The 24,168-nt window shown below is 42.8% G+C and overlaps 1 protein-coding gene across 1 annotated transcript in view; it reads right to left on the reverse strand.

Annotated features, from left to right (window-relative positions):
• LOC122551910 overlaps nucleotides 1–24,168 on the reverse strand; it is a 162,593-nt gene that overhangs the window by 67,141 nt on the left and 71,284 nt on the right. Inside the window, exons 20-24 of the mRNA XM_043694478.1 lie at nucleotides 16,178–16,420; nucleotides 12,943–13,116; nucleotides 11,338–11,544; nucleotides 6,020–6,151; nucleotides 3,419–3,535 (exon numbers count right to left, since the gene is read on the reverse strand). Of these exons, the coding sequence (XP_043550413.1) occupies nucleotides 3,419–3,535; nucleotides 6,020–6,151; nucleotides 11,338–11,544; nucleotides 12,943–13,116; nucleotides 16,178–16,420 (873 nt within the window). The remainder of the gene's footprint in view (nucleotides 1–3,418; nucleotides 3,536–6,019; nucleotides 6,152–11,337; nucleotides 11,545–12,942; nucleotides 13,117–16,177; nucleotides 16,421–24,168) is intronic.

Raw genomic sequence — 24,168 nt, forward strand, 5'->3', positions numbered from 1 at the left:
GAAGGACCTGATTCCACACTGTAGGGAATCTATGAAGCAGTTGGGCCAAAGGGCCTGATTCCACACTGTAGGGAATCTATGAAGCAGTTGGGCGGAAGGACCTGATTCCACACTGTAGAGAATCTATGAAGGAGTTGGGCCAAAGGACCTGTTTCCACACTGTTGGGAATCTATGAAGGAGTTGGATGGAAGGACTTGTTTCCACACTGTAGGGAATCTATGAAGCAGTTGGGCCAAAGGGCCTGATTCCACACTGTAGAGAATCTATGAAGCAGTTGGGTGGAAGGACCTGATTCCACACTGTAGGGAATCTCTGAAGCAGTTGGGCAAAGGACCTGTTTCCACACTGTAGGGAATCTCTGAAGGAGTTGGGTGGAAGGATCTGTTTCCACACTGTAGGGAATCTATGAAGCAGTTGGGCAAAGGACCTGTTTCCACACTGTAGGGAATCTATGAAGGAGTTGAGCAGAAGGACCTGATTCCACACTGTAGGGAATCTATGAAGGAGTTGGGCCAATGGAACTGTTTCCACACTGTAGGGAATCTCTGAAGGAGTTGGGTGGAAGGATCTGTTTCCACACTGTAGGGAATCTATGAAGGAGTTGGGCAAAGGACTTGTTTCCACACTGTAGGGAATCTATGAAGGAGTTGAGCAGAAGGATCTGTTTCCACACTGTAGAGAATCTATGAAGGAGTTGAGCAGAAGGACCTGTTTCCACACTGTAGGGAATCTATGAAGGAGTTGGGCAAAGGACTTGTTTCCACACTGTAGGGAATCTATGAAGGAGTTGAGCAGAAGGATCTGTTTCCACACTGTAGAGAATCTATGAAGGAGTTGAGCAGAAGGACCTGTTTCCACACTGTAGAGAATCTATGAAGGAGTTGAGCAGAAGGACTTCTTTCCACACTGTTGGGAATCTATGAAGGAGTTGGATGGAAGGACCTGTTTCCACACAGTAGAGAATCTATGAAGGAGTTGGGCCAAAGGGCCTGTTTCCACACTGTTGGGAATCTATGAAGGAGTTGGATGGAAGGACCTGTTTCCACACTGTTGGGAATCTATGAATGAGTTGGATGGAAGGACCTGTTTCCACACTGTAGGGAATCTATGAAGAAGTTGGGCAAAGGACCTGTTTCCACACTGTAGGAAATCTATGAAGGAGTTGAGCAGAAGGACCTGTTTCCACACTGTAGGGAATCTATGAAGGAGTTGGGCCAAAGGGCCTGTTTCCACACTGTTGGGAATCTATGAAGGAGTTGGGCGGAAGTTCCTGATTCCACACTGTAGGGAATCTATGAAGGAGTTGGATGGAAGGACCTGTTTCCACACTGTATGGAATCTATGTAGGGGTTGGGCGGAAGGTCCTGTTTCCACACTGTAGGGAATCTATGAAGGAGTTGGACCAAAGGGTCGGTTTCCGTGCTGTATGACTCTATGATTTTAAGTTGAAAGTGGGTGTAAAACCATGATCTTTTAAGGATGATTGAAATGAATGCTCAACATTTGTGTTGCCAAGGAAGCAAATAGAAAGATGATAAACAAGAAAGGCTATTACTTAAAAGAGATTTAAAATACGATTTCCTTTCATTGTAATAAAACTGGGCATACTAAACCTAATTGCTTGAAATTAAATGGAAAACTTATTGTAATAATAGGAATGCCGAAGGAATGTTTGGAAAATGAGTGCATCAAGAAAGGAAGTGGGCATTAAAACTGTAGGTAGAGCAAAACTAGAGTACATCCCCTTGGGACCTAACCCTAACCCAACTGGGAAGGGAGAGATAACACAGGACAGTCAAGAAAACTATTCTTCAACTAATGACAATTCAACCAATTCAGCTTCTGATTTGTTAAATTAAAAATAAAAGAGATACTTCCTTATTCATTAAGGAAGTAAATCAATAAGAAATTTTGAGAGGTAGTGGAGAAAGTCAGTCACTAATACCGGCTAAGGTTATCACTTGCCTTCCAGAGGGTTAACAAAGGAAAAAAATATTATTTTGATATATACATGGAGATGTCATAAAATGCTGCCATTATACAGCATTGACTTAAAGAGTATTTAGAAAATGGAGAAGTTGTAGTTGGAGCAGGTCAACCAACATCTATAGAAAGGGTTGATTCTATACAGTGAAATGACCTGGTTCACTCAAAAATATTGGCCTCACTGAAGGTACCTGAACAACCAGTGGAATTAAAGAGAACTGAGATGCTATTGGGAAAACATCCTCTGTTCCTTGATTGCATTGTGACTAGATCTTAGGCTCATGAAGTTAAACAGGAAGAGGAGGCAGCCATAAAAAAGGGAGATGTTGATTATGAAATGCAATTATCTAATACAACTTCTGAAAAATTGCATAAAAAGGATGAAGGTAAAGAGACTGCGGGCAAGATAAATGCAAATAAATAAATGCAATAAATGGATCCCGAATTGAGAAAATTATATTTAATGGTTTACACTGAAATTTCATCACAACTAATGCCTGAGTATTACTGGTTAAACAGCAATATTATAATGAGAAAATGGAAACCACCTCAAACACCAGCTGATGATAGAATTACATCAGCTCGTAATTGTATTGAAATTGAAAGTAGCTCATGAAATTCCAATGATCATCTAAGTAGTAGAGATTATTTCCTCACTATTGCAAAGTGAATGTGGTAATAAAAGATCCATTTACAATTCCAGTTTGGAAAATTGTACTGACAGCAGTTGAGAAATGCAATTTGTTACAAGAATTGACTTGATAAAAGAATATTGACAAGATCCACTGTCTGATCAAACCGAAGATAAATCAGGTTTTGTAACACCAGATGGACTTTATCAATGTAATATCATGCCATTTGGAATGAAAAATGCACCAGCAACTTTTCAATGATTTAACAAATAAAGCCATTGAAATCCTATATACAGTAACTGGCAGGACCTTTAGGAGAATTGATATACAGAGGAATCTTAAATGCAAATCCATAGCTCCCTGAAAGTGGAAATACAAATGGTTAAGGTGGTAAAGGCGGGATATGGCAGGCTTACTTTCATCTATCGAGGCACTGAGTACAAAATTTAGTAAGTCATGTTGCAGCTATATAAAACTTTGGTTCAGCTACATTTGGAGTACTGTGTGCAGTTCTGGTATTTACACTATAAGATGATGTGGAGGCTTTAGAGAGGGTGTGTAAGAGGTTTATCAGGATACTGCCTGGATTGGAATGCATTAACTATAAGAGGTTGGACAAATATAGATTATTTTCACCAGAATGTCAGGCTGAGGGGGCGACCTGATGGAATACATAAAATTCTGAGAGGCATGGATAGTGTGGGTAGTCAGAGAAGTTCTCCAGGGTTGAAATGTCAAATACTTGGGCGCTTTCATTTAAAGTGAAAGGAGTTGATATTAAATACTGTCTTGTTGGTACCTGACGCGTTCTGAATGCATTTTCGTCAAGATCTGTTTCACTTTCCGAGGCCATCGGTGATACAAATGTCGATATGTCAGTTAGGCTGGATGGAGTGGATGCTTTATGTGCACGTCTCTGCGATGGGAAACAAAAAGGTATTTTCTTTTCAAAGATATACAGATAGCTTTCAATTACTCAGCACCATTTACTATTCTGATCAGGGCAGACCAATGAGGACCAGAGAAATTTATGTTTCTCAAATTAAGTAGCAAAGGTAAATACTGAACCATTTTTGAAACTGCAAGCTCAATTGAATCACCATCAACTGGACAAATAATGCTGACTGTGAATGGATGAAATATTTATAAATTCTTGCATTTAATTTATTAAAAATGGCAAGCTGAGCTTTGTATATTGGATGGAAATCAATGCTGGCTGTTAATTTTAAACCAAGGTGTACAGGATGAGCTGCAGGGCTAAAATTGGTGATGTTATTCAACAGCTGCATGGCCTTGAATAAATCCTGTGAACATTCCTGTACGTGCTGAAGATGGCTTGTTTGCTGTATTTGCTTTTCTGTATTGGCTGTTTGTTACACTGTATAAGAGAGAGAGAGTTTTGGTCCAAGTCACTGGGCTTCACCACAGACCAGGATAGTGAGCGGTGCCAGGGACAAACTTAAGCCTCCAGACCAGCCGTCGATCGAGGGGTCCCCGATGTGCAGAAGGCCGTGAAGTTCATTGCTTTCTTTTCCTTCCTTTTTTAAAATCTTTTTTTTAAAAAACTTAATAAATGCCAGTGTTTAAGCAAATTGCTATGTTTGAGTCTCTATTAACTACCTTTAACCAAATCCAAAAAAAAGTTAGATACACTCTGTGATCCAAGGCACAAGGTAAGAATTAATTTTGGATTAACTTAAACTTCTATGTCTGTTAAAATGACTACAAAACACGCATTTCAGTCCCTCAATTATGTATCTGTCCCACAAGAAGATTTCCCTTATTGTCTCGCATTCACTACACTGGACCTTTATCACTTCTTTTATCTGATAATAAAATAATTTTAAGTACTCACTCTATTAGCAACTAATCTTTTTTAATTTTTTTTTCTTATACATTGCATTTCATTTCTCACTTGACCTCTTTTCTCTACTCGTTTTCTATAATATTCTGGACCTGAAATTTGTCATAGCCCATGTTTTCCGGTGTTGCATTTAACACTTTAGAGGAATATGCTTCCTTCATACTTGAACTATCTCTTTTTACTGCTCCCATTGTGAATGTACTGTCTTCCTGACCATCCTTCATCAAATCACACTCTTCAATTTAAATAATTTACCCACTGGATTTTTGTTATCCTTTTCCATAACATCTTTAAATCCAATTATATTATGATTGCTATTACCTGAATGCAACCCACTTGACCCACCCTACTTCATTCCTCAGAATTAGATTCAAAACTGATTCATTCTTCATTGGACTATGTTAGATCTTGCGTTTTTGTTTTGGATTTCTTTATCCTCCGTGCCCTTTATATTTTCCCCAGTCTGTATTAGCATAATTTAAAACTGGGATTTGGATTTTGAAATGAAGGCCGGTCAATTATGGTTGGTCCTGTGAATGTGATTTGTTTTTAAAAGGTCAAAAGGTCATTTGGAACAGTGACCTAAATGCATCATTGCCAAGAAGGCATGTAATTACAGTCAAATGCTCGGTAGGCTACCTGTTGTATTAATGGATAAAATGTTTATGCTTTTGAGTTTATGACAAACCAGAGACTACAGTTTAGCTTTTGGACTGGTCAGAAGAATTGGGAGCTCAGTTTTGAATGGAGAAAAATTTTCTTCTTTCAGGAAAATTAAGTTAAGAATTAAGTGAAACCAATCTCCCTATCCAAATTGCTTTTCGTTTGTGAATCTTCTAAGCCAGGAGAGTTTATAGAGATAATTTCAAGTGTTTAGAAGAGAAAAATGTTTTGCCTGTCAAGCGTTGAAAAATATTTATGCCAGCGGACTCACAAAACTGTCTCCACTGTCATAGGAGAAGACCCTGCACAATCTGTTCAGCAAATTTATCAGTTGAGTAAATTTACCAGTGGATATAAACATGACCCAGCACCAAATACTGGTACTGGCGGCAAATACCATAAGGGGCCAGGAAAGGTCATCTGAGAGACTAGTAATCTTGCCTTCATCACCGAGTAATTCCTGTCCTTGCTCCTATTCTTTCAGACCCTTCTCTGAGTTTGAGTCTTTGCAAAGATTAATATTGGGAAACAGGTTGAAACCTTATTTTCTTGTTTGTGTTTGGACTTTTTTTTAAACAGTTTTAAGTATCCAGCCTCGATTGTTATTTTTCTTTAATATCCTAAAGTTATGTTCTGTTAGTAAAGAACATCAGCAGTCTCATGTGACTATATGTGACTAAGCACCATGTTAACCAACTCCACAAATTAGACATATGATCCACCCAGGCAAGTTTTTGTACTGGGATGTAACTGTCCAATATTGTCATCTGTTGGAATCATAGCACTTACTATTGCCTAACACTTTTCTGACATTTGCTGAGTTTTTTTCCCTCAATCCTCTTTTCTCAGTTTTGGAGAATTATCCATTATTACCTGATATCCCCAGAAAAGTAACTCATCTCCAGCTTCTTCTTCAGCTTCTGATTCAATCTCTGAAACATTCAGTGATGAAGCTGAGGATAGGCTTTTTGTGTATGCTGGTCTGTGAGCTTTTTGTGCATTTTTCTGTGTTGAAAAATACAAAGAATGTGATGAGTTTTCACAATGCTGCATAACTCTCTAACTTTGATCTATCTCCTCTACTGAACAAGGTAGAACACCTCCAGCACACTTATAGACTGTGACAGATGAGGCCAGGATAATAACTGAGTCAAGGATAAAGCACCGTGTCTACTGGAAATCTCAGTGAGTCAGGCAGTGTCTCTGGAGAGAAAAGCAGAATTAACATGTCAGGCTGTGATCCTCACAAAAGACTCGGAATGCTTCAAGATGCAACATATTTTATAAAGGGAGGCAGGGAATGATGTGGGGAAGGAAGTAGAATGAACAGAAGTGATGGAGTGAAAGGCAGTCCTCTAATCACCAATGGTGATACCAATGTTGCTTGGTGACCCGAGGCCGCAGATCCTGAACAAATCAAGTGTCACCACAGGAGGTAAAACTCCAAAAATCACACCGGGGACAGAAATGAATGTGTGTGCGTGTGTCTGTGTGTGTGTGTGTATGGGAGTGAACCAGCAGTTCACTCCCACCCTCAACCTTACAATGTTGAATGCAAGTCGTTTCAGTGAACCTGCTTCAGTGCAGATCTGCAATTATTTGGGAAGTGAAAAATGTTGTGGCGGCTACTGCATTCTCGTCTTTATCTGTTTCACTTTCCAGTGTTGGCTGTAGAGGTGTGGTCGATGACAAATTCTGATTGGTCCAACTGCCTAAAAAGCTCTGTGTTAAAGTAGAAGCTTTTTTTTAAGCAAAACTGCAGATACTTTTTCTGTCCTGCTGCACCATCCCACCCAACAACAGCAGTTCTGTGCCCAGCTCCCACTACAGAGAAACTCTGGGCCAGCACAACAAGGTGCTGTGCTGGCCTGTGCAAGGTGGTGCCTCCTGGGGGCGCTGCAGCTGCATCCCTCCAGCGATGGAGGATTACTGTCTTTATTTCAAAAAAAGAGAAAAAAGAAGTTTGCTTCAATAATATAAACAGAAAGTGCTGGGGAAATTCAGCCAGTCTGGCAGCGTCTGGAGAGAGAGAGAGAGTCAATGTCTCAAATGATTTCTCTGTTGCTCTCCCCTTAAACACAACCAGTCCTGCCATTTGGCCCATCAAATCCACACCAATCCTCCAAAGAGCATCCTTCCCAATCCCTGTAACCCTGCGTTTCCCATGGCTAACCCACCTAGCCTGCATACTGTGGGCCAATTTAGCATGGCCACCTAACCTGCACATCTTTGGACTGTGGGAGGAAACCAGAGCCCCCTGAACACAACCATACAGACACAGGGAGAACTTACAAACTCCACATGGACGGTCACCCACAGTTGGAATTGAACCTGGGTCTCTGGCGTGAGGAGGCAGCAGTGCTAACCATTGAGCCACCGTGCTGCCCGTATGAAGGACTCCAGCATCTGCAGAACTTGATGTTTGTTTCAGTGCCCCTCCAGACTCTGGATTATCTCGTCGTTACCTCATTCTAGTTTTGGCAGAGCTTTTGCTGCATCCAAAATTAGCTGGCATCTTGTCTACGTTGGAACAGTGGCTCCTCTTGAAAGGTGTTAAAGGGTGTTGGGTAAAATCTGGACAAGAGGGAGAGTCTGAACCATCTCCTGTATGCTGGGAGGAACTCACTAACCTCAGAAAACAGGCATGTAAATTTTCAGGGATGACTGACCCTCGTCCATTCATTACCTTGCAGAGATCACAGTATTACCTGCTGTCTTATACGTTCTCCACATTCAGTCAAACTCCCCAGGTTGTCTGCTGGCTGGATCAATCAGCAGGAGATCCACTATCACGAGGGCCTCATGTGACTGAAAGGTATAGGGGTCACTGTGGCCACAAGATGGAGCTAGATGGGAGAGTGGAGTGGGCTGGTAGTGTGGGGGAGGTGGGTTCTGATATTTTGAACAATGGCTGAACATAGTGTTGTACAGCATAGAAACAGACCCTTCAGTTCAACTCATCCATGCTGACCAGATATCCTAAATTAATCTAGTCCCATTTGCTAGCATTTGGCCCATATCCCTCTGAACCCTTCCTATTCATACAACCAATCCAGATGGCTTTTAAATGTTGTAATTGGACCAGCCTCCACCACTTCCTCTGGCAGCTCATTCCACATACGCACCACCCTCTGCATGAAAAAGTTGCCCCTTACGTCCCTTTTAAATTTCTCTCCTCTCACCCTAAACCTATGCCCTCTAATTTTGGACTCCTCAACACATGGAAAAGACCTTAGCTATTCATCTTATCCATGCCCCTCATGATTTTATAAACCTCTCTAATCGCTCCTCAGCCTCTGACGCTCCAGGCGAAAACAGACCCAGACTATTCAACCTCTCCTTATAGCTCAAACCTTCCAACTCTGGAAACATTCTTATAAATGTTCTCTGAACCGTTTCAAGTCTAACAACATCTTTCCTATAGAAAGGAGAGCAGAATTGAATGCAGTCTTCCAAAAGTGTAACCAATGTCCTGTACAGCCTCAACATGATGTCCCAACCCTTATACTTAATGCACTGACTAATAAAGACAAGCGTACCAAACACCTTCTTCACCACCGTGTCTACCTACGACTCCACTTTCACAGAACTATGAATCTGCACCCCAAGGTGCGAGAGTGTGGATACAGCAAAGGTGTTCAGGCATCTCTCTGAATGTCTCAGGGGTTGGGGAAGTAGGTGGTGGGGATATGGTGGAAAGGGAGAGGTGGCTTCTGTATCCCATAGGGTCCCTTCCTGAGGTCTCCACCACCATAGGACCCAATCTTCAGTAGGTTCATTTGCTCCATTGTTCATGAGATATGACCGAGTCAAGTTGATACAGTGAAGTCTAGGAGCCCCCGGGAAAAATCTCTTTCTGGGCCAAAGATCTGTGCTTCAGAATGAACCACACATCGAGCCAAACTGGTCCACTGCAGCTACAGCTCTGGTCCACCTGACAATGTGGAATCATATCCAAGTATGTCCTAGTCTCTGGATCCAGGAAAATCTAACTTAGCCGATTGAACGCAGTCAGCTTGGCTTGAGCTTCCCGATCAACTCTGTGCTATCACTATCCTTGAAGAGAAAAACAAAGAATTGGAGCAGAGTAGGCTGGTCAGTCCCTTGAACTTGCTCCACCATTCACAGCAACTTCACTTTGCTGTCTGCTCCCTTTCACCCTTCAGACACCAGTCAATCGAAAAGCTGTCTAAAGCAGCCTTGAATATACACAGTCATCGAGCCCACAGTGTCCTCAAGGGACAAGAATTCCACGTTGTCTAACAGAAAGAAGTCCTTATTATCTGCATCTGAAATGGGAGACCCTTGTATTTTAAACCATGTTCTATACATCTCTGTGGGGACAGACATTCTCTCAGTATTCACACTGTCAAGTCACTTCAGGACCTTTCATGCTTTGATAAGACCACCTCTCATTTTTCTAAATCCTAAAGGGTAAAAGCCCCACCTGCTCCTTATGGCCTTATGTCACCCACAGAAACAGCCAAATATCATTATATCTTTGCTTACATAAGATGAGCAAAGCAGCATTCCAGAGGTGCTCTAACTAAGATACATCACAGCTACAGCAACCCTTCTCTTATATCGTTGAATCCCCCTGCAACCAACCCACTTGCCTTCCTAGTCCCTTGCTGTGCCTGTGACACATGGAGCAGGACTCCCTGATCCCTCGGTACCATAGACTTCTGCAGTCTCCCTCCAATTAAATGACGTATTACCTTTTTATTCTTCCTGCCAGAGTGGGCATTTTCCTATTCTGCTGCATCACATTTCATCTCTCAAAGTTTTGCCCACTCACCTAACTCGTCTAAATCATTTCTTTTCACATTCTCTATGACCTCTTGACAGCTTGCTTTTCCGACCCATCGCGAATGTCATTGCTGTATTTAGCTGCCATACATGAAATTCCTTCATCCAAGTCATTTATATCGATTGTAATATAGTTGAGGGGCGCAGCACGGATCTTTGTGGCACTCCAATAATTGCCAACTCGAAAATTACCCATCATCCCAATTCTCTGTTTCCTGTTTAGTCAGCTTATACTTGTCTATGTGCACTGCCACTCTGTTCGGGATGATAATTTCCAGCAACTGCTCACCCATTGATATTAATCAGATCATAGGACCATGCAATACAGGAGCAGAAATTGGCCATTCAGCCCCTCAAGTCTACTCTGCCATCCAAACAATTGTGGCTGTTCTGATAATCCTTAACTCCTGTCTCATCAACACAACTCTTGCTTTCCTTAAAAACATGTCTATCTCAGTCTTGAACATACGTAATGGCCCAACCTCAAAAGCCCTCGGTGGTAAAGCATTCCAGAGATTCACCACCCTCTGTGAAGAAAGTCCCCTTCATCTCTGTACGAACTGAGGCACTGCTTACTTGAGATTATGCCCTCTGATCTTAGAATCTCTCATAAAGGGAAACATCCTTTCTGCAACTAACCTGAATCTTGGATGTTTCAATAAGGTCACCTCTCATCCTTCTAAACTCCAATAAGGACAAGTCCAACCTACTCAACCTCTTCTTGTAACCTCTACTGGATCAGCTGAGTGAACCTTTTTTCAACTGCCAGGTTTAGCAAAACTTCTCTATTTTTATATCCCATTCCCTTTGAAATGAAGGCCAACATTCCATTTGCCTTCCCTATTACCTGCAGAACTTGGATGTTAACTTTTTGTGATTTATATACGAAGACCTGCAAATCTCTCTGTGCTCCAGCTTTGTGCAGTCTTTCACCATTAAAGTAATATTCAGCTGTTCTATTCCCCATGCCAAAAAGTGCACAAACTCACATTTCCCCACATTATATTCCATCTGCCAAGATTTTGCTCATTCACTTAGCCTGTCTATATCCCTCTGCAGGGTCTTTGTATCATCCTCACCACTTGCCTTCACACTTTTCTTTGCATCATCCAAAAACTTGGTCATCATATATTCTCTTCCATCTTTCCAAGTCACGAGTACATATTGTAAATAATTGCAGCCCCAGCCGGGTGCATGTGAGGAGACACTGGACATTGTGTCCAGTTGTAATGTCCCTATGATCGAGTGACTGCATAGCACTCACTGTAAAGGCTCATAGTTCCCAGTGAGGGTGAGGAATTAAAGTGTGCAGGTATGCCATAAACTTTGAGGCCATGGTGAAGGCAGTGGGTTCAGGAAAAGAAATAAATTAACTTTTGCACCTTTTCATATTCCAGCTGTAATTCACTGAGGGCCAAAGTTCCATTTCCCTCTGGATCCTTGATGTCTTGTATCTCTAATGGTTTGGTCCATGTCTTTGGCAAGTCTGTGTCTATTAAATACAACATTTTATTTTCTGTCTTCAGTTCACTGTCTGAGTCCCAGCCTGTAATAGGTGTTGATTGAGGCAGGTTTTCATGTCTGCCAAGCTGTTTTTGCATTTAAAACAGAGAGAGACAGAGAGAGAGAGAGAGAGAGACAGTTTAGCTCTTGCAGCATTTTTGTGAAATCTCTATTGCCCGGTACGCAGATTTAGCCCTGTACAACTCATGATATTGGACAGGAGCAAAGAATTAAACTCTTATTCACGTTGTGCCTTAAACATTTGGTGGGGAGCAGTTGTACAGCATCTCATCTGTCACTGCCTGGGTCAAACTATCCCATACAATCACATGCTTCTCAGGATTATAAGTTATGTAAGCGAGATGGTGAATGAATTACTTGGTGAGTTACCAACAGCACGTGGTCTGCAGCGGTTCAAGAAGGCAGCTGACTACCACCTTCTCAAGGGCAGCTACGGACGGGCAATAAATGCTGGCCAACCAGTGACACCCATGTCCCATGAGTGAATAATAAGAAAAATCACACAGCAAGCAAGATGGAACTTCCCACCAATGGCAATGGCCTTTCAGGTTCCAATGTGTTTTTAGAGGGCTGCTGGATATCACTTTAAATGCCGCAGAGACTGTATCCTCACATGTCCCAAAGATCAGATGGCACAGCGGAAAGATAACTTTGTACACTGCTTTTCAAGGAGAAAGTTATCAAGGTACAGGTGGATGGGGTAACAGAGAGGAGGCCAATGTTCTTCCCTGCTGACCACAACAGCCATCAGACCCATGCAACTGCAGACAGGGATAGCTTGACGGGGTCAGTGCTGTCTCTACTATGACACCCTGCAGAGGCAGGAAGATGTTCAATGTCCTCCAGAGTTACTCCTGCGAAGGTAAGTGACACTGCCCTCTCTCCGCTGCCTCACAGTCGTAAGGTTAGCACACCCTCTAACTCAGTCACCCCATACAGTTCTCACTGCGGGTCACAATTACAACCCTCACGATCACCAACTGCTGTTGCGTAGAGTTCCACCAAAAACAATCCTTTCCTTTCTCACATTTCGGGAAAGACCGGGCTGAGACCTCCAGGACCGACAGGGTTGGACATCAGACATTGTCTCCACTTTGAGGGAGAAGATGGTTAAGCCAGCCAGGGAGCAGCTGGATGTTTCACAGGGTAATGAGGAGACAACAATGGCAACCAGCTCAGTAAATCCCATTGTAGGTGCTGCTGTGTGATTATCACCAGCACAAGCGAGGACACTAGTAAGGCATGCAAGCAGCTTCCAGCACCCAACGTTAACTTCTCCTTTGAAAGGTGGCATCTCTGACAATGCAGCACTCCCTCAGTGGAGCATTAACCTGGGTTTTTGTTTTGCTCACGTTCTGCAGTTAGACTTGACAGCACAACTCCTCCATTCAGAGGTGAGATACTGAGTTATGGCTGACTCTATATAAAGATTGGTGAATGAAGGAAAGCTAAAAACACTACACCTGCTTTTGGGGATGAGGTATCCCAGAAAGCACTTCTCCTGATGTGAACCAAGTGTCGGGGAAATTGGTGTCTACCACAACAATGGGGATACGCTTGCGTTGGTCAGTTGGTGTCTGACTCTCTGGGTGCTGGACAACTTGTTCTAGATCGTCATTTACTTCTGTCAACGGTTTCTGTTAAAAATAGAGAGAGAGAAGTAGCTTAGCTGTGGTATTATTTTTCTGAAATGTCATTGTCTAAGATGTACATAAAGAGTGAATGGGGAACAGGAGTAGACCATGTGGCCCCTTGATCTTACTCCCCCATCTGATAAATCATGGCTCATCTGACTGTGGCCTCAGCTCTGGCTTCCTCCCTGCCCTGACTCCCTTGTCAGTAAATAAAAATCCAAGTTAGCGTTAAAAATATTCAATAAGTAAGCAACTCCCCCAGCCTCATCACCCCTTTCTCCACCTCACTACTGCCCTCTGGGAAAGAAAATTCCACAGATCAATGACACTCTAAGGAAAAATAAGTCTCTTTATTCCCATCCGAAATATGTTAAATTCTATTTAAACCCTGTCCTGTAGTTCTAGTGCCTCCAACAAGCAAAGGTATCCTCTCAGGGACACCATGTTAAGTCCCTTCACAATCTTTTACGTTTCAATATGATCATCTCTCATTCTTCAAAACTCCACTGGATGCAGTACCTATAGGACCCACCTTTCCTCATATAATAACCCCTTCATTCAACCTTTTATTCAGGTGCTAGTAATGACAGTAGCAGCACCTTGTGGTAATAGTGAGATTTTTCAAATCCTTTACACTGGAACTTTATCTGAGGAATTTCAGGAAAATGCTCTAGGATCCGTAAGAACTGTGAGAGGTGAAACCATAGGTCAAACACTTTGTTCCACCAAACACACAGAAGCAGAGCAGAAGGTCTGGCCACAAATGACTCACAGTCATAGAGTCACAGAGATGTACAGCACGAAAACAGACCCTTTGGTCCAACTCATCCTTAATTAATCTAGTCCCATTTGCCAGAACTTGGCCCATATCCATCTAAATCCTTGCTATTCATATACCCATCCTGATGCCTTTTAAATGTTGTAATTATACCAGCCTCCACCACTTCCTCTGGCAGCTCGTCCCATACACACACCACCCTCTGCATGAAATTGTTGCCCCTTGGGTCCCTTTTATATCTTTCCCCTCTCACCTTAAACCTATGCCCTCTAATTCTGGACTCCCCCACCGCACGGAAAAGACCTTGTCTATTTATCGGTGCCATTCATGATTTTCTAAACCTCTTTCACCCCTCAGCGTCCAATGCTCCAGGAAAACAGCCCCAGCCTGTTCAGCCTCTCCCTATAGCTCAAATCCTCCAACCCTGGCAACATCCTTGTAAATCTTTTCTGAACCCTTTCAAGTTTCACAATATCTTTCTTATAGGAGGGAGACCAGAATTGCACGCAATATTCCAAAAGTGGCCTAACCAATGTCCTGTACAGCTGTAACATGACCTCCCAACTACTGTACTCAGTGCTCTGACCAATAAAGGAAAGCATACCAAATGCCTTTGTCACTATCCTATCTACCTGTCACTCCACTTTCAAGGAGCTATGAACCTGTGCTCCAAGGTCTCTTTGTTCAGCAACACTCCCCAGGACCTTACCATTAAGTGGCTAAGTCCTGCTCTGATTTGTCTTTCCAAAATGCAGCAGCCCACATTTATCTTATGATACTTCAGGGAGGAGAAAGCAGGGACTGCAGATGCTGGAGAACAGAGTCGAGAGTGTGGTGCTAGAAAAGCACAGAAGGTCAGGCAACATCTGAGGATCCAACACACCTATTGGTGGCGTGCCATTTCAGACTGAGATGAGTTTTTTCATTCAGAGGCTCATGGAGTTCTGTATCACAAATAGCTGTGGAACACAAATTGTTGAATATGAAGGTGTCAAAGGGCATGGGGTATGGTTTTGGGATTAAGGGTCAAGCGTAATCATGTTGAATGGTACAGCAAGCTCTATAGACCAGTGGCCTGCTCCTGTATCCATTTTTTATTTGAGCACGAGTGCATATTTGCTAGCTCGGTTAAATTGTGACATTCATCTCTAACATGGACTCTGTCGCATCTAAGTCTAGTGGTAATCAGTCTGTAGTTGATGGGAGTTGGTTATACAAGTACTGTCATAATTGGTGACAGCAATAACTGGTAGATTGATGTGACAGGATAAAGGTAGGGGAGGGGAGTCAAAGGGGCTGAGAGATAAATAGGAGGGGAGTGGGGCTCGGGGGAAGGTAGCTGGGAATGTGATAGGTAGATGATGGTGGAGGGTGATGGTGATAGGTCAGAGCGGAAGGTGGAGCAGATAGGTGAGAAGGAAGATGGACAGGTAGGACACATCTGCGTCCACACCTTCCCCCTCAACTCCATCCAAGGATCCTTCCACATCTGACAGGGACTTTCCTGCACCTCCACACATGTCATCTACTGTGACCGTTGCTTTTGATGCGGTCTCCTCTACACTGGGGAGACAGGGTGCCAACTTGTGGAACGTTTCACAAAACATCTCTGGGACACACGCACTGAACAACCCTACCACCCTGTGGCCACTCAGGTTAGCTCCCCTCCCACTCCACCAGGAACATGCAAGTCCTAGGCCTCCTCCATCGCCAAATTCTGGCCACCCAACGCCTGGAACAAGAACACCTCATCTTCCGTCTTGGGACCCTCCAACCACACGGGATCAATATCGATTTCACCAGTATCCTCATCTTCCCTCCCCCCACCTTATCCCAGATCCAACCCTCCAACTCGGCATCGCCTTCTTGAACTGTCCTACCTATCCATCTTCCTTCTCACCTGTCCGCTCCACCCTCCTCTCTGACCTATCACCATCACCCCCTCACCATCGTCTACCTATTGCATTCCCAACTACCTTGCCCCCCAGCCTCAACCCTCTCCCATCTATCCCTTGGGACCCACTTTCCTGATGAAGAGCTTATGCTTGAAGTGTTGATTCTCCTGCCCCTCAGATACTGCCTGACCAGCTGTGTTTTTCTAGCACCAACGTTTTGACTCTGATCTCCAGCATCTACAGTCCTCTTTGTCCCTGCATGTATCTATAACACAATCAGAAAAGCTGTTTCAAGTGGAATAAAATCAAACTTTACATACTTCATCACTTTGAAACACTAAAGCAAAACAGAAAGCCCCAGGTTTCACATGATCCATATAACATAACGTACCTTGTGGGAAACTTCTGGTTTGAAAAGACTTTGTTGGAAGATCATTTCCCATTGTTCAATCTCCTCACGTTCTCTCACATTGGGTGAGGTTTCAGGCGTGACGAAGTCTCGACGTGAGAGTGGGTGACGTGAGAGCAATGCACTTGCTTCTGATGTCACATCAGACTCTAATTCAGGCATATATAGTTGGAGAATTCCCTCATCTTCAAAGTCCAGTATGGAACTAGTTCTTCGTTTTTCAGCCTATATTGAAAGAGAGAGAGAAAGAGAGAGAGAGAGAGAGAGAGAGAGAGGGTTCAGTGAGAACAATACAGGAATAATCTTTTCTATTCTGACAGATAATGCACAATCCCCAAACTGAGTAGCACAATCAATTGTGATCCAGTGCATGTTGTGTGCCAGGGATTAGTATATCCTTGTGGATCAACTATTGAACCATTGACTTTTGCAGTAGCTTGTGTGAGAGATTCACCCTTCACTACACAAAGAATATTAACAACAAACTTTTCAACTTCATCTGATATCCTGTCAATGAATTTCTCCTCGTGAGAGCTGATTTGATTCAATTTGATGCTGCTTACAATCATCTACCTGCCTCTGTTGGAAGATTCATTTCTCTGAGAAAGCTATTCCTCTGGTCCTATCGGAGATTGTTCAGATCATTAACTGTGCAGCTATTGTGCACTATGAGCTAAGGAGATAGTCTGAAAGCTCCTGATGGTTATGCTGCAGGTGCCTACTGGTGTTAAATGATAATCCTCAGACCATAACTTCAAATTCCATCATAACAAGTTGGAAACTTGAATCCAGTAAGTCGAATGATTTGTACCTGACTTTACATAATTGATTGTAACCACTTGAGTGTGAGCTAAGGAGGCAAATGTCTCATTTGTATTCTGACTGCCCTGACTACGATTTCAGTCAAGCAATGGATGGTTGATTGAATACCGTCTGAGGTGATCTACCAGCGAAATCCACTGGTAAATGTTGACCATAACACAGAGCAAGTGCAACATTGGGTGGTATGACAAAGATTTAAGGATTTGTTGCTATTATTTAAGATCATGGGTTCTAAAGTAGAGGTATATGGGATTTTAGGTCTCAGTTCTGTGAAGGTGACTGGTTTATTTGAGGGTCACAAATGTAATCACTTTAACAGTGGGTGAAAACAGCAGCTCTGGAGAAATCATATAACCCAGCTAAATGTTTAGGCAAGCTAGCTGGTGAGACAACATCTCAAGCATTTGCCAAGTTAGGATTTACGACCCAGAGAGAGGAGATAAAGGCCAGAAGCAGGTTTGGTTTTGCAGAAAAAATTCAAACCTTCCAGATTCGCTGTTTAACAGCCTTAAAGCAGTCAATGTTGCTGGAAAAAAATTCATGTCCTTTTGAAAAAAAGGAGAAACGATAACAGCAAAAATGGGCGACACAGTGGCTCGCACTGCTGCCTCACAGTGCCAGGGACCCAGGTTCGATTCCTGCCTCGGGTGACTGTCTGTGTGGCGTTTGCACATTCTCCCTGTGACTGTGTGGGTTTCCTCCAGGTGCTCTGGTTTCTTCCCACAGTCCAAAGATGTGCAGGTCAGGTGAATTGGCTGTGCTAAATTGTTCAGGGATGTGTGGGTTTGGTGCATTAGTCAGAGGTACATGTAGAATAATGGGGAATGGGTTTGGGTGGGATACCCTTCTGAAGGTCAGTGTGGACTTGTTGGGCCGAAGGGCCTGTTTCCACACTGCAGGGTTTCGAAAATTCTAATGTAGCTGGTTAACTCTGCAAAGTCCTCCTCACTTAAATCTGGGGGCTAGTGCCAAACCTGAGAAAGCTGTCTCACAGACTGGTCAAGCAACAGTTTGATATAGGCATACTCACAGAATCATACCTTGCAGACAATGTCCCAGACATCACCATTATCATCCTTATCCCACCAACAGGACAGACCCAGCAGAAATGGTGGCAGAGTGGTATACAGTCAGAAGGGAGTTGCCCTTTGAATATTCAACATGTCTCAGGGTCTCAGGTCGAACATGACAAAGTAAACTTCCTGCTGATTACCAGGGAGATCCCCACTCAACCAATCCCAAACACCTCAACTGATGAATCTACTATGTTGAGCACAACTTCAAAGGAGAAAAGGGTGCAGAATCTGGGTTGCTTTGCCAAACAATGACTAACTGAGCTGACCAAGTCTTATTGCTGCTAGATAGGATCTGCAGCAGGTGCTGAGGGAATCAACAAGAGGGAGAAATGTATTTGACCTCCTTCTCACCAATGAACCTGCTGGAGTTGCATCTGTCCACATCTGTATCTTTAAGAATGACCACCGCTTGTGGTTACACAGTCTGCGTTCACCATGAAGGATACTCTGTATTGTGTTGTGTGGCACTATCACCATGCTAAATGGAATGGATTTCAAACAGATCTAGCAACTCAAGGCTGAGCATCCATGAAGTGCTGTGGTCCAACCACAGCAGCAGAATTGCACTCCAGCACAATCTGTAACCTCATGGCCTGGCATATCGCCCACTCAACGATTACCATTAAACCAGGGGATAAGTCTGGCTCAATGGAGAGTGCAAGGGGAATGCCAGGAGCAGTACCAGACTTACCTAAAAGTGAGGTTTCAACCTGATGAAGATACCAAATAAGACGACCTGTTCACCAAACAGCAAAGCAGTAAGTGACAGAGCTCAGTGATTCCACAATCAACAGATTAGATCTGAGCTCTGCAATTCGGTCACATCCAGTCATGAATGATGGTGGACAATTAAAAGACTAACTAGAAGAGTCACTTCAAGTAACCCAGTTCTCAACAACCTCGGCGTGCAGCATATCAGTGTAAAAGTAAAGGCTGATGCAATAGACTTTCCCCATTCTTCAGCCAGAAACATCAAGTGGGTGATCCATCCTGGTCCCCTTCTCAGGACACAGCCAATTCAATTCACTCCATGTGAAGACAAGGAATGACTGAAGACACTGAATGCTGCAAAATCGATTGTCCTGACACCATTCCAGCAAGAGCATTAAAGATTTTTTTTATTCCTTGTGGTTATTGGTGGCTGACTTGTCCAATCTTAAAGATTTCTATTGTATCCATAACTGTTGAGTCAATATTTCTCCATGTTAAACATAACTCAAGGAAATCATCACCAAGTTCACTTGGCCTGAAGGCAGGTTCTTAGCTCTGTCGCCTCTTTCTCTCTTTCCTAAGCAATTTCTTTCACAAATAACATCCTTAAGTTTTTGAGCTATCCAACACTATATTCTCTTTTGTTCTCTTCCTATTATTGTTTGAAATTTTCCCTCCTACCAGTTTGTTGCCTTCTCCACTAGCCAATTTGCCTATCTTTTCTGAATTATGCTAAACAAATACCTTTGTTTGTTCACCCTCCCCAGCACTTAGAATCATAGAGTCACAGAGATGTACAGCTTGGAAACAGAACCTTCGGTCCAACTCAACCATGTGACCAGATATTCTAAATTAATCTAGTCCCATTTGCCAGCACTTGGCCCATATCCCTGTAAACCTTCCTATTGATATACCCATCCAGTTGATTTTAAAATTGTAATTGTACCGGCCTCCACCACTTCCTCAGGCAGCTCATTCCATACATGCACAGCCCTCTGCGAGAAAAAGTTGCTCCTTAGGCCCCTTTTAAATTTTTCCCGTCTCACCTTAAACCTATGCCCTCTGATTCTGGACTCGCCTACCCAAGGGAAAATGCCTTGTCTATTTACCCTATCCGTGCCCCTCATGATTTTATTAACTTCTATAAGGTCACCCCTCAGCCTCTGACACTCCAGGGAAAACAATCCCAGCCTGTTCAGCCTCTCCCTAAACCTCAAATCCTCCAACCCTAGCAACATCCTTGTCAATCTTTTCTGAACCCTTTCATGTTTCACAACATCTTTCCAATAAGAGCGAAACCAGAATTGCATGCGATACTCCAAAAGTGGCCTAACCAATGTCCTGTACAGCCGCAACATGACCTCCCAATTCCTATACTCAATGCTCTGGCCAATAAAGGAAAGCATAAGAAACATCTTCTTCACTATCCTATCCACCGGTGACTCCATTTTCAAGGAGCTATGAACCTGCACTCCAAGGTCTCTTTGTTCAGCAACACTCCCCAGAACCTTACCATTAAATGTATAAGTTTTGCCCTGATTTGCCTTTCCAAAATGCAGCTCCTCACATTTATCTGAATTAAACTCCATCTGCCACTTCTCAGCTCATTGACCCATCTGATCAAGATCCAGTTGCACTCTAAGGTAAACTTTTTCGATGTTCAATACACCTCTAATTTTGGTGTCGTCTGCAAACTTACTAACTATACCTCCTATGTTCACATCAAAATCATTTATATAAATTATGAAAATCAGTGGACCCTGCACTGATTCTCACACTTCATCCTTCGTTTTTCTGTCCAGCAGATCCTTTCCATTTTCGTCCAAGCTTACATTTTAAAGCAATTTAGTCTGCTTCTGCCAAAAGATCCACATCTCACATCTAAACAAAACAACATTCCAATCCAAGCAGACCCTTTTCGAATGCTTGATAGAAATGTGCAGTCAGCAATCAGTTAGTCTTACCAAATATGGCCTCTCCCATTGCTAAATCTGTTACATTTTTTTAAGCATCCTCTTTGATACAACAAAGATTGAAGCAATGTGAAGACACAAGATATGTTCTGGCTGGAGAACTCCAGCATCTGGACTTATTCGACTGAGCCCTGGAGGGCAACCCAAGAGAATATCTTACCTGACTGACTCTGCACTACCCCAGCTGTCATGAATTCAGTCTTCCCTTGATTGCATTGGTATAAATGAACATATTAAGGGGAAGACAGCCTCCATAATACAAAGAGACCTGAACACTGATGCTGATCAGATCTAACAGCTGAAAACAAGGAACTTACAAAGGGGTGTGCTATCCACATTAGCAGAATCCGAACGACTTGTAACCTTGTTGCCCAGCATACCCTTTACCCTCTGTCCTGGCCAAGCTGGGAGATCAATTCTGGTTCATTATAGAATTGACAAGATAATATTGGCAGCCTTACTGGACATAATTTAAATGAGGTGCTAAAGCAGAGTTACATCACAAAGTGACCTGTGTGTTAAAACCATTAATCAAAAAAAACTTGACCTTTAACGAAAAACAAATTAGAATGAAACATAACAGTGTGACCACAAGTAGCTGTATTACACAAGGTAGAGCCCCAATCTTGGGTATTTCTATACCTACCATATAACCAGACTGTGCAACCGTAATATCTGACATTAAATTGGATATTCCATCACTCTCCGCACTAGAAAAAGATGCTACATTTTTGACAGATTCCAGTTGGAAGGTCGAATCTGAATGACTTTTCTATATCAAAAGAGAGGGGGATAATGTGCCTCAGTGGTCATGCAGACATAATAATTACAGGAATTTATATTCTAACAGATACATGCAGTGATCTAGTGCACTTTCTATGAGTCAGTGATTAGAACATTATATCTTTATGATTTCCACTCTCTGGACAAAGAATAAAACAACACCAGGTTATAGTCCAACAAGTTTATTTGGAACTACAAGCTTTCGGGCGCTGCGCTTTGTCACATTGGACCTGTTGGACTATTACCTGGTGTTGTATGATTTTAAACTTTGTCCACCCCAGTCAACGCCAGGACTTCCACATCATGGACAAAGAATGCCAAAGGTAAATAGAGTCATAGAGATGTACAGCATGGAAACAGACCCCTCGGTCCAACCTGTCCATGCCGACCACATATCCCAACCCAATCTAGTCCCACCTGCCAGCAACCAGTCTGTATCCCTCGAAAACCCTTCCTATTCATATACCTATCCAAATGCCTCTTAAATGTTGCAATTGTACCAGCCTCCACCACTTCCTCTGGCAGCTCATTCCATACCCGTACCACCCTCTGTGTGAAAAAGTTGCCCCTTAGGTCTCTTTTATATCTTTCCCCTCTCACCCTAAACCTACACCCTCTAGTTCTGGATTCCCTGACCCCAGGGAAAAGACTTTGTCTATTTATCCTATCCATACCCCTCATTATTTTGTAAACCTCTATAAGATCACCCTTCAGCCTCCGACACTCTAAGGAAAACAGCCCCAGCCTGTTCAGCCTCTCCCTACAGCTCAAATCCTCCAACCCTGGCAACATCCTTGTAAATCTTTTCCGAACCCTTTCAAGTTTCACAACATCTTTCCAATAGTAAGGAGACCAGAATTGCATGCAATATTCCAACAGTAGCCTCACCAATGTCCTGTCCAGCTGTAACATGACCTCCCAACTCCTGTACTCAATACTCTGACCAACGATAGAAAGCATACCAAACACCTTCTTCACTATCCTATCTACCTGCGACTCCACTTTCAAGGAGCTATGAACCTGCACTCCAAGGTCTCTTTGTTCAGAAATACTCCCTAGGAACTTATCATTAAGTGTATAAGTCCTGTTAAGACTTGCTTTCCCAAAATGCAGCACCTCATATTGATCTGAATTAAAGTCCATCTGCCACTTCTCAGCCCATTGGCCCATCTGGTCAAGATCCTGTTGTAATCTGAGATAACCCTCTTTGCTGTCCACTACACCTTCAATTTTGGTGTCATCTGCAAACTTAATAATGGTACCTCTTATGCTTGCATCCAAATCATTAATATATAGTATTTTTTGGTTTACGATTGCTTTTAAATGAAACATCGCCAACATGAGTGAATTTAGGAATGAAATTCACTGTCAGCACCTGGCATTCCCAGATCAAGTAGAGGACACAGCATGCACAGCATACACAGCATAGATCTTCATGCTTTGCTTCAATAATGAGCCTCTGACCATCCACATTTTCTACCCAAGCCTTGCTGTGGCCTTCCGGAATGAAACTGGCAGTAAGGCACAGTTTGGGATGTAGCCTTCAATCCACTCAGCACAGAATAAGGCTGACCAACAGGCATTAACACTTACAGTCAGCACACAGAGGAGACCGAGATAGTGAGAACTGCAGGTGCTGCGTAGTCAGAGCAGATAAAGAGTAGACCTGGAAAAAGCACAGGGCATCAAGCAGCATCAAAGAAGGAGGGGAATCACGTTTCAGGTTGGAAGCTTTCATCAGGACTCATGATGAAAGATTCTGACCTGAACTATCGACAACCCTGCCCCTCTGATGCTGCTTGACCTGCTGTGCTTTGTCCAGCTCCACTCTTTATCCATACTGAGGAGCTGTGTTTCCCATCACCAAGGGCTGAATATGAAGCCAGCTCTCCAATAGGAAATGTCAGAGTTTGTTTGGGGAACAAAAAATGAAAAAAAAAGTCTTCCACTGCAATTATTTCCTTGAACTCAGTGAATGAAGATTTGCCAGTATTAGACTTTTTAAGTTGAAATGTGATCCAGTTCTCCTGCCTTCAGATCTGAATTTCTCTGATCCTCAGTGCAGATAATCAAATTGATGTCACTGGTTTGGTAGTAGTAACAGGATGTAATGCGCCCTTCATTGAAGAACAGAATACATCTGAAATTGTGGAGAACGCACAAGGCGCAACTATTAAATATTTACCCGTAAAGGTAACCTATGGAGTCAAACCAGATGTTAGACATTTCCTCACTCACAAATGAGATGCCCAGAGAAGCTCATCCCCATTTAATCATAATGCTGGCAATCCTAGCAGATCAGACACAAAACACATTAACTGCTGTTAAGCTAAAAAAGCACAGATAGGCACTTGGCTCATCATGTCTTCACCAGTCATGTAATGAGTCACCCAGCCTTATCCAACTTTCCTGTTGGTGGTCTGCCTCCCTACAGGTTATGGCGTTTGAGATACATTTCAAAGAAATCTTTTAAAATTGAGATCAGGGGTTCTGCCTGTGATGAAGTTAATATCCAGCATTCTGTGAGAACTTGACATTTATCAAGTACGCAATTCCAAAAGCTGCTGAGTGGGTAACATTGAGTTCTGCCCTATGGTTTTTAATGGGT

This window comes from Chiloscyllium plagiosum, chromosome 7, assembly GCF_004010195.1.
Source record: "Chiloscyllium plagiosum isolate BGI_BamShark_2017 chromosome 7, ASM401019v2, whole genome shotgun sequence".
NCBI lineage: Eukaryota > Metazoa > Chordata > Chondrichthyes > Orectolobiformes > Hemiscylliidae > Chiloscyllium > Chiloscyllium plagiosum.